At 54.7% G+C, this 10,785-nt stretch overlaps 1 protein-coding gene across 1 annotated transcript in view; it reads left to right on the top strand.

Annotated features, from left to right (window-relative positions):
- The first annotated feature begins 293 nt into the window (after nt 1-293).
- LOC101660280 (cholesterol side-chain cleavage enzyme, mitochondrial) overlaps nt 294-10,785 on the top strand; it is a 13,383-nt gene continuing 2,891 nt past the window's right edge. The window contains exons 1-5 of the mRNA XM_004712033.2: nt 294-621; nt 3,323-3,478; nt 7,432-7,631; nt 8,847-9,050; nt 9,797-9,954. Coding sequence (XP_004712090.2) covers nt 350-621; nt 3,323-3,478; nt 7,432-7,631; nt 8,847-9,050; nt 9,797-9,954 — 990 coding nt within the window. The 5' untranslated portion in view covers nt 294-349. The remainder of the gene's footprint in view (nt 622-3,322; nt 3,479-7,431; nt 7,632-8,846; nt 9,051-9,796; nt 9,955-10,785) is intronic.

The following is a 10,785-nucleotide window of genomic DNA, read 5'->3' as shown; positions in this document are numbered from 1 at the left end:
GTCTGAAAAAAAAAAAAAGGGAAAGAAAGAAACCAGTCTGTGGTTGGACCCCAAGAAAAGGGGCCAGAGGCAGCCCCAGCCGAGGGAAGGGCATAGACAGGCACCTCAGGGGCCTGCCAGCAGGCATCCAGGACAGAGATGGAGGGGGTCTCCCATGCTTAGGGGAACACCCCCTTCTGGGCGGGGCTGTGGGTGGACTAGAGTCAGCAGAAGGAGGAGTCTGGGCGCTTCATAGCTCATTGCTTAGCCTTGAGCTGGGCTTATAAACTTAGCCCAAGGCCAAGGCCACGGTTGCTCCAGCAGGCCCTGCTGCTGTGGAGCCTGGACAGTAGCAGTTGGTAGGGGCAGCATGTTCACCAGGGGGCTTCCCCTATGCTTAGCCCTGGTCAGAGGCTGCAAGCCTCCCCTGAGGACCCTCAGAGAGGGTCCGGGGCATCCCAGGGTGCTCACTGGAGAAGGAGCTAGAGGCACCTACTCTCGCAGCCCTCGGCCCTACAGTGAGGTCCCAACCCCGGGGATGAATGGCTGGCTGAACCTGTACCACTTCTGGAGGGAGAAGGGCATCCACAGACTCCACTATCACAACATCCAGAACTTCCAGAAGTTTGGTCCCATTTACAGGTGAGCCTGGCGGCGGTGGTGGTGAGGACCACAGAATTGGGCAGTGGAGGGCAGGCCTGCTCTGCTCTCTTGTAGTTAGATGCCAGCCCCCACTGTCAGGAGGAGGCTGAGGCTCCGAGAGGCCCTGCCCAAGCAGCTAGGTCTATGTTCTGCAGGGCTGTTAACCTGCCCCCCCCCACCCAGCCTCCCTCCTGCCCCCTGTACCAGACTCACAGTGGCTTTGGGAGCTGCTAAGAGGCCGGTTTTGCCCTTTCCCCAAGCCTTGCTCTCCTGGCTGCAGGACCTACGACCTGGGCGCCGTCCTGGGTGGGAGGTCTCACTCCCTGGTCTCCTTGCAGTCACACTTAAGTTCTGCTCCGAAAGCCTGGCTGAGAAGGACAGGAGGTGGTGGGTGGGGGTGGGGAAGGGAGACAAAGAGGGACCGTGCATTTTGCTTTAAGTGGCAGGAGCTTTATCAGGGCCTTTCCGATGGGACAGCGGGAGAGCACTAGGACTCAGGGAGCCAGGAAGGGGACCCAGACAGGAAACGGGAGCCGGCCTGCCATGTCTGTGTGGGTGCTGGCTGCTCACGTCTCCGGGTCACTGTCCGAAGTCATTCCCTTTTGAAGTCTAAACTGGAGTCTTTGCCAGCCAAAGCAAGTGGGTGCTGGGGATCAGAGGGGCTGAGTCTTTGGACCCGGGAGATGCTGTGTCCCTGTCTCTCCCGTCCTCGCTGCGTCTCCTAGGTCCGCAGCTGCCTCCGTCCCCAACCTCGGCTCCACAGTAATCTCTATCTGGGCTCCTCCCTGCCCTTCCTCCTTCCCCAATCCCTAGCCCCTCCCCACAGGTAGGAACAAGAATGGCTTATCCCTTTTATCCACCCCTTTCTGTTCTCGGAGTCTCGGCAGAGTCTGTGAAGTGGGGCTTCCCGTTCCCACCTTAGCCGACTGCCACCCCGTTAAGGCACACTCTCGGAGATCCCATGGGTGCCAGGGTAGAACTGTGTCTGCAGGGCTCTCAGGGGCTAGTGTCTCTGAGGCAGATCACCAGGCCTTTCTTCTGAGGTGCCTCTGGGTGGCCTCAAACCTACCACCCACTTGTTGGCAGCTGCCCAAGTCAGCCAGTGACACCCCCGTGTGACTCCTATGTGCCTTGCAGCTAAGGCCGCTAAGGCCTAGGAAGAAGGGTCTTCCCAAGGCCACATAGCTCAGCAGGCAAGGCCCGAGCTGCCGCCAAACAGCCAGACCTCCAGTCTGTGTCCACTGTCACCCTGTCCCTCAGAACCTTCCGGATCAATGTAAGGAATTTCGATCCCATTTCCTCCCTCTCTTAACAAATGTGGCCGCTCTCACGGGACCGTCTAGAAAATACAAACCCCCCTGCAGACTTGCAGTCAGATGCAGTCTCCCCTCCGGTCCAGGGAAGGGTCCACTCAGAAAGTGAACGTGTTAGGTAGCGGCTAGGTGTGGTTCCACCATGGACAGAATCCTAACAGGCTTCTCAAAGGAAGCCTGGTCTTCCATAGTCTAACGGGCTTGAATTTCCAGCCAGTTCCTTGGGGCCAGCAGTTAGCCTGCTCCCCTTTGAATTTCTCCTCTTTTGGTTGTCCTTGCTATTAAACCTGATGAACCGCTCCTCTCCTGTGCATGCGTCCCCTGGGGCTAGGGTGCCTGACAGCAGAGGGCTTGATCCTAATGGTAGCAGATCAAGGACTTTGCTGAGCTGGAGTGGGAGGGGCAGGGGAGGGGGGGCAGAGAGGGGGGAGGGGGCTCTGGTGAACAGTTTGAGGACAGGTGGTGACTGGAAAAACGGGGGGAGGGGGCGGGTGACGTTTTTGGGAAGCCAGGGCCAAGTAGCAATCTGAGGAATTTGATGAGTCAGTGAGCAAGCCTCCTATCTCTTACCCTCCCCACCCCAAGAGTGTTTTTCATCTCTTGATATTTGGCCTTAAAGTGCACTTGCATACCTTCCTGAGGTAGCCGGTGGTCTTGTTTCACAACCTTTGTATTTTAATGAAAACTCTCTGCAAAGCGTGTTCCCAGGTACATCTCTATACGGTGTGTGTGGGATGTGGGGTGGGGTCACAGTTCCTGCTCTTTCAGAGGGCCTTGTCCAGAGTCTGACTCTCGGGGAGGGGTGGGTGTAGGGTGACCCTTCGAATTTCAGTCCAGTGTTTTGAAGGAGGGGTTTGCTGGCATGGTAGGTGGCATGTCTGGTGAGCTGCCTGGTGTTGGAGTCCCGGTGGTGATGGCATACCATGAGTGCCAGGATTCTGAGCTGCACAGGGGGCTCGGGTGCAGAGGGTGAGGAGGCAGGAGGAGGGGGCACGGGACAGAGGACTTGAAAGCTCAGGGGAGATTGTGGGGTGCAGCTGATCCCCAACCACTAGGATAAGGATGACAATACGGTGTGACCTCGAGAGTCCTGCAGACGTTCCCACCCCCGGGCTGGGCATCCTGCCCTTCCGTGGCCTTGGCAGATGGGTACCGGATGAGGGGCTTTCAAACACTCCCAGGAAAAGGAAAGAGACTGAATCTCCCCACTAACTTTTGAAAGCATCCTTGTATCTATCCCCATTTTTAAGAAGGGAGACCATATAGAGAGGTTAAGGGACTTACCTGAAGTTGCAGAACGAATACGTTGCGAACCAGGAGGCAGGTCTGCCCGGATCTCCATAGCTCTTTGGACTTCCGGGTCACAGCCCTCTCTCCCGACCCTCCAGGGAGAAGCTGGGCAGCATCGAGTCGGTTTACATCATCGACCCTGAAGACGTGGGCATTCTCTTTCGGTCTGAAGGCCCCAGCCCCGAGCGGTACCTTGTGCCCCCCTGGGTTGCCTATCACCAGCACTACAAGAAACCCATTGGGGTGCTGTTCAAGTGAGTCTGGGCTGCCTCCGCCCCCCCCCCCTGCCCCCGGGGGTGGATGCAGACCAGGAGAGAGTCAAAGCCAAGGGGGATGGGCAGGGTCCATGCCTGCCTTGCTCTTTCTAACGGGGTGTCTCAGAGTCAGTCCTGTTGCATGCTGCACCTCTGTAAAACAGTGCTGGGGATGATGAGCTGTCTGCCAACCATCAGGGAACGGGGGAGGCTGAAGACCCCCAGTTAGTGGCTCCCTCGTGACGCCTCATCGTGTTGAGAAGCTATGCCGTGCCTGGCTCTGTGCCAGGGCTGGAGGTGCCATGGCAAGTAGGGAAGGACCTTGTCACCTGGAGTCTCCCTGTCTAAAGGGACCAGAGAAACAGGGACAAAGCGGTGCATTTAAGCACGGTCCCCTGCTCATCCACACTGAAAACTGTGGCCACGTCAGAGGCTGGGAAGACGTAGGGCACCGGCGCTCGCACACGCCTCTGCCATCATGGGTGGTGAACTCTGACTCATGGGGACCCCCCCACGCGCGAGGGAGCAGAGTTGTGCCCCACAGATCGGTTTTGCATGTAGAAGGCTAAGCCCTTCCCCTGAGGTGCCTCTGGGTGGACTTAACTCGAACCTTCCAGTAGCAGCTGCGTGTGTTCCCTGGGTGGTCCACGCAGGAATGCCCAGGCACCACTAGCAGGAATGTCAATGGGTGCCCCCACTTTGGAAGACAGGTTGGTCAATCTCTCTTAAAGCTGAACCACGACCCAGCAGGCATGTGCTCAAAAGTTAGAGTGCAGAGGTGCCCTTGCCCATGTGACCCACCCCAGGCGCCAAAGCCAGGAGCCCACGCCAGTGCTCCACAGGCGTGCACGGGGCAAACCGCAGCGTGGCCTTGTGTGAATGAGGGGACTCACTGGCCTACAACCCCACGGATGGCGCCTCGAAATATGAAAGGGAGTGAAAACACAGGGCTCCAGAATCATGACGACTGTCTTTTTATCTTCAACTCCCTCCCAGGACCAGTGCGTTTTAAAAACCATTAGCAAATGGTAAGCCCTGCTTATGATTTCTAAGAGCCACCATGCATTGCCTTTACTTTTTAACGGTGGCAAAAGCCTCTCCTGGCGAAGGAGGTGCAGGTTGATGGCGTGGATGACTGGTCTCACTGCCACACTTGTCGTCCTCTTCCCACCCCTCACCCAGCTGTCACTTGCTCTTTCTCCCTGTGTTTCTTGTTTCGGCTCCACCTGCTGTCCTGACCCTCTGGACGTCATCACTGCCTAAACCAGTGGTGCTCCACTTTCCTCATGCCGCCACCCTTTCATACGGTGACTCATGTGGTGGGGACCCCCAACCATAACATTATTTTCGTTGCCAATTCATCACTGTAATTTTGCAACGGTTATGAATCATAATGTAAATCGTAATGTGTTTTTTGGTGGTCTTAGGCAACCCCTGTGAAAGGGTCATTTGGCCCCCAAAGGGTCAAGACCCAGAGGTTGAGAACCGCTGTCCTAGACGCTGCCCTCATGGTCTTGAACGGCTGATGAAGCGACCACCGGGGGAGTTGAGTTCCAGTCCTGAAGGATGACTAAGTGCCAAAGTCTCTCTAATCAGTCAGCCTGGTCTCTTTCGGGATGCTGAGTTTTGTTCCACACGTTTCTCCCCTCTCTCCAGAACCGTCTCATGTGATCCCTTTCGGAGCAGTTGGTGGTGGTAGCTGAGCACCGTCTAGTTTTTCTGGTCTCAGGGTTGTGGAGACAGTTCCAAACCATGACAACTTATAAACACACACACATGAACAGTTTTATTGACATATAATTTATGTACCATACATTTCAGTGGTTTAACTATATTAAAAAGAATTGTGCATTTATCATCATAGCCAATTTTAGAACATTTTCTCTGTTCTTGTATTCATTACGATTAGTGTCCCATTTCCCCCCAACCTGCCTTGGCATCCCCCAAGAGATTATTAATCCAGCTACTGTCTCTATAGATTTACCTATCCTGAATTTCATAAACAGAAAATTATATCAACAAATACCAACCACCAACAAAAACAGAAAAACCTCAATCCCAAAGAAAGCAGAAAATAATAAAAACTAGAACAAATTTCAAATGAGTCAAAAGGAGAAAATGTTAAAAAGTGTTAAATTTCAACCTCACTAGGTCTGTATTAACCCACTTTCTAATGCATACTATCCGGGGGCAAGGCTAGTCCCATTCCTGGTCAATAGTCAGAGAGGATTCACTGGAGGACTAATCCAGGTGGGGACCCTACCAACTTTGGGGTTTCACTATCACAGGTAGCCTTCTGCAAATCGGTGCTCAGAGTTTAAGTTATAACAGTTCCCTCCTCTGGTCTGGGATTTAATTATTTACAATCCTCAGATCACACAGGCAGATGTGCTTCTTTTGTGTGGACTTAGCTAAACACCTCGCGAGATGGCAGCCTGTTTTGAGACAAGTTTTAAAAACCCAGGCACTGTTCTTTCTGAGGGGCAGGCACCATCTGACTTCGTCACCACTTTTTGTTATGGCATCCATAACTTGAGTGGTTCCTTCTTGAGGGTAAGTATCAAGCAGGGCCAAATTATAAAACGTGATTGTTCCTAGGTTAGGGCTTATGATTCAGTGGGAGCTCAAAATCCATTTATATAGCTAGAGCTTGTATATCTCCCAGTTCCACTTTAGTGGCAGTGTTTTCAGCTTTTTGAGTAATAATTACCCATGGAACTTTTGGCGATTCTAATAATCGTATCATAAACTAGCCAATGGTATAGAATTTAAGGTACTATTGAGACACGGGAAAGCTTTTTAGACCAAAGTACACAGGATGTTCACTTACATGTATTTGAAAACTTAAGTGGCGGAGTCCTGTTTAAGAAAACAGTGAGGGTTAGACACAGGGCACACAATTCTGTAAGACTCGTCCACTGTAACAGAACTACGTATCAGCAGAACTAAGCCATAGCCACTACAACTTTCATAAGGAATGAAAAAGAAGTATACATTTTTTAAAAAGTATTAGAAATATGCTGAGTTTTAGAAATAAAGGTCACTCACAGAATACAGTAAGAGATCCAGGGGTTATCCCTTCCAACTGGGAGGCAGGGGGCACGGGACGCAGGAGGACCAGGTAGGCAAACAGACCATGCTGTGAAGTGCCTGGGAGCCCTGGTGGTGAAGTGGATACGTGTGGGGCTGCGAAGCACAGGTCAGCAGCTTGAAACCACCGGCCACTCTACAGGAGAGCTACAGTCCCAGAAAAGAGTTACAATCTCAAAGAGCCACCAGGGCAGCTCTCCCCTGTCCTATAGGGCTGCTATGCCGAGGAATCAAGCCAATGGCGGTGGGTTGGGTTTGGGTGTTTGGTCAAGTGCCGGGTTCTTCCTGTTGGGTGGGGAGTTTAGGGGAACATTCTTCTAACCATCACCACCTCCACTTACCAACGACAACCAGGCCTCCCAGACTACCCAGGGGTCTTTGTGTGGATCAAGTTTTCAGGAGAGGCTACAAACTCAGGATTATTATGAAGCCAAGTCTGGGCACCAGGTTGAGTAGTGAGTAGGCACAGTGAGGTCGTGGACATGTGGATGCAGAGGAGGACAGGTAGGGGATGCAATGTGACACAGAGGGACCTTTGAATAACAAAAGGTAGAAGAGGCCTGGCCGCTGAGTCAAAGGCTGGTGGACGTTTTTAAAAGGTGAGCGCCTATCTCGCATCATCATCATCATCATCATCAGCAGCAGCAGCAGCAGGAGCTCAGGATTCTGTCCTCCTTTACCTTTGGGCAGGGTGGGAGTAGGGGAATGTGCCAGGTGGAGGGCACTGGACGAGGTGGGGCTGGGACTCTGATGCATGCACTGGGTGCTCGGAGCTGAGCCTTGGCTGTCTGGGAGAAGCTGCTCCCTGCTTGCCAGGCTTGGGCTCTATGACCACGAGGGCTGGAGGGCCTGTGTCTTTTCAGGAAATCAGAAGATTGGAAGAAAGACCGGATAGCCCTGAACCAGGAGGTGATGGCTCTGGAGGCCATAAAGAACTTTTTGCCCCTGCTGGACACAGTGTCTCAGGACTTCGTCAGCTTCCTGCACAGACGCATCCACCAGCAGGGCGTTGGCGAGTACTCGGCGGACATCAGCGATGACCTGTTCCGATTTGCCTTTGAGTGTAAGGGGCTGGCACCTGGCGGTCGGCAGAGTCTGGGGGTGGGAGGTTGGCGGTGGCAGAACTTGGCGTCCACTTTCCTGCCTTGAGGCCCGGGGCAGGCCGTGCAGAAGTGTTGGGGTTGGCAGTTGCGGGGAGCTGCTGAGCAAGTTCTCCACCATCAGCTACCCAGTACACTCTCATCTGACCTTCATGCTGTGGCCGTGAAGGTCTCTTGGCCACCCTTCTCCAAAAGCCAGAGCTTGGCTTAGTCCTTTATTCAGTAAATACCCTGCCCTTGGACCAGGGAGCCCCGGTGGTGTAGTGTATTACACATTGAACTGCCAACTACAAGGTCAGATGTTTGAACCCGCAAGCTTCTCCCAGGGAGAAAGGTGAGGGGTTTTGCTCCTGTAAAGATCTTAAGTCTCAGAAATCCCCAGGGATAGTTCTACTCTGTCCTATGGGGTTTCTGGGGGTTGGAACAGACTTAATGGCAATGATTTTGGGGGGTCTGTAGGGAGGGAAAGTCATAGACCTTAGAGCTCTTAGAGGGGGAGGGGGCATTGGGTGATTTATCTGAGCTTGGTATTGAAGGATGTGAAGTTACCTATGGTATAAGGAGCCCAGGCAGTACAGGTTGCGCAGCAGTACTTACAAAGGTCCTGTGGCTGGTTAGGAAGGGTCACTACAGGAAATCTGGGGTGCTTGGAACTTGGTATGAAATCAGGATTCAAACTCCTGACTTAGGGAAATGGTGGGCTTGTTGGGACTTCTGAGGCCCAGTCCGATTGAGTCCTGATGGCCAGTTGCCCAGGGATTTTATGTTTCTTTCATGTGACCTCTTTCGGAATGGAGCCAATTCAGTGATTTACAGAAAGGAAGCCTTCTTCCCAGGAGGAAAACCCACAGGCTGCTTAGGGGTGCTGCTGGATGGGGAACTGACAGGAGCGGTTTTACCCTGGCCCGGGCCATCTCCCAATTCTGCTGGAGGCCCTGTTCAATGTGTGACCAGGGTCGGACTCCGTGTGTGACCAGGGTCTTCCATATGTCCCTCAGAAGGTCCTGGGTGGCCACCAGGTCTTCTCCACTTCCTTATGGGGGGAGGCAGAGGTGACAACGGTATCCGAGGTGAAGTGGGTTGTGTGTCCATCTGTGAGCAGTGTGCGTGGGAATCTAGGGAGCCGAGACTCGCTGGTGGCCAAGGCAGAGCTCCCCCGTCTTGGTGTGCCCCTGCAGCCATCACCAATGTCATCTTCGGGGAGCGCCTGGGGTTGCTGCAGGAGAGGGTGGACCCCGAGGCCCAGAAGTTCATCAATGCCGTGTACCAGATGTTCCACACCAGTGTCCCCATGCTCAGCCTCCCCCCGGACCTGTTCCGTCTGTTCAGGACCAAGACTTGGAGGGACCACGTGGCCGCGTGGGATGTCATTTTCAGTAAAGGTGAGGGCTCCCCTGGCTGGGCCATGCAGGGGACCCCTGCCTCGCTCAGGGGGCATGGAGCAGGAATCCCGGCCCGGGGGAGGCAGAGCAGGCCTAGCCCTAGTTCTTTGTCCTGTGCATGGTGACATAGTAGTTAAGCATCGGACAGCCGACTGAAGGGTCAGCAATTGGAACCCACTAGCGGCTTTGTGGGAGAAAGATGCGGCTGGCTGTCGGAACCCCCGGGAGCAAGGTCCACTCTGTCCTATGAGCCAGAGAGATCGAGAAGCACTGTGTTGATGGCAACAGCTCTGACGTGGCAGGTAGGGGTGGCATCAGGAGGGTCCCAAGATCTCTGAAAGTGGCTCTCCGAAAGTACTGGCTGTTAGGAAGATTGGATTTTCCTGGAGAATGAGGATCTCCAGGGCATCCATCCTTCCTCCAAGGAGCCCGTGACCCTCGGGGGCTCGGGGTCAATGTCTCAGCTGCAGCTGCGCTGGGGAACAGCAGAGGGGGGACTGGGTGAGGGAGGTCGGGAGGCTGATAGCATGGTGGGCCAGTGAGCCAGCTCCCTGCGGCCTTGGCTTCCAGCGATGCCGTGGGGAGTCCTGAAAACGCAGCTGGACAACCGCAAGGGCTCAGGAAAATCACAGCTGAAAGAGCACAGAGCTCCAGCCGCCCGCCCTCCGAGCAGCTTCTCCCCAAAGGTGGCTCTCCTTCTGGCCCACCGACCCACACAAACGCACAATCTTTGCTCCTTCCCCCAGCTGAACAGTACACCCAGAACTTCTGCTGGGACCTCAAACACAAAAGAGTCTTTGACAATTACCCCGGCATCCTCTACCGCCTCTTGGGCAACACCAAGCTGCCCTTCGAAGACGTCAAGGCCAACATCACCGAGATGCTGGCGGGCGGCGTGGACACGGTGAGGCGGCGGCAGGGTCACATCCAGTGACCCCTGGGTTCACAGGCTGCGCTCTCCCCTGCAGCCCTGCTAGGAGGGTGGACCGGCCCCTATGGGACAGAATCCCCGTCCTGACACTGTATCCTACCGAGCCCTGGTGGTCCAATGGTTAAGCACCTTGCTGCCCAGGAGGTTGGCGGTTCCACCTCAGCCACAGCCTCCGAGGGAAGCTCTTGGGTAACACAAATCAGACTGCTGACTGCAAGGTTGGGGGTTCGAATCCATCCAGGGTGCGGCAGAAGAAAGACCTGGTTGTCTACTTATGAGAAAATAGCCCCCCCCCCCATGGAAGACCCCGTGGACACAATTCTACTCTGACGCACATGGGGTTGCTGTCATTGGGGTTGGCTTGATGGCAAAGGGTGTTTGTGCTGTTTTCAATCCTGTAGGGGTGTGAGGCCCCAGGCGAGAGGTGAGACAGGTCAGCTGTGTCCTTGCTTTGCCTGTGAGAGCGAGCGAGTTGGCGCAGGTGGCAAGCTGCTCGAGTTCTCTAAGAGGATAAAGACCCCCAGCCGCCTTGCTCAGTGGGAGTCTAGCAGCAGTCTGGGGGTTCCCCAGCCACGCTGCCCGGCTGCACTCCCTCCCCCGACCCCCGGCTCGTGGGGCGATGTCTTCCTGTCTCTTCCTGCTTCAGCGGCTCAGCGGCCGGCACCAGGTGCCGTCTCCATCTCTCCTCTTCCTTCCCGTATAGGGACACAGGTTTGGGGACTTGGGACCCACTCACACAATCCTAAGGAGCCCTCATGGCATGGCCGTTACCAGTTGAGCTGCTAACTGCAAAGTCAGCGGTTC

This window comes from Echinops telfairi, unplaced genomic scaffold (assembly GCF_000313985.2).
Source record: "Echinops telfairi isolate 266 unplaced genomic scaffold, ASM31398v2 ScPeMD7_7475;HRSCAF=8513, whole genome shotgun sequence".
NCBI classification, from domain to species: Eukaryota; Metazoa; Chordata; class Mammalia; order Afrosoricida; family Tenrecidae; genus Echinops; species Echinops telfairi.
Note: the sequence above shows the minus strand (reverse complement) of the source record. Positions and strands in the feature narration are given on the sequence as shown.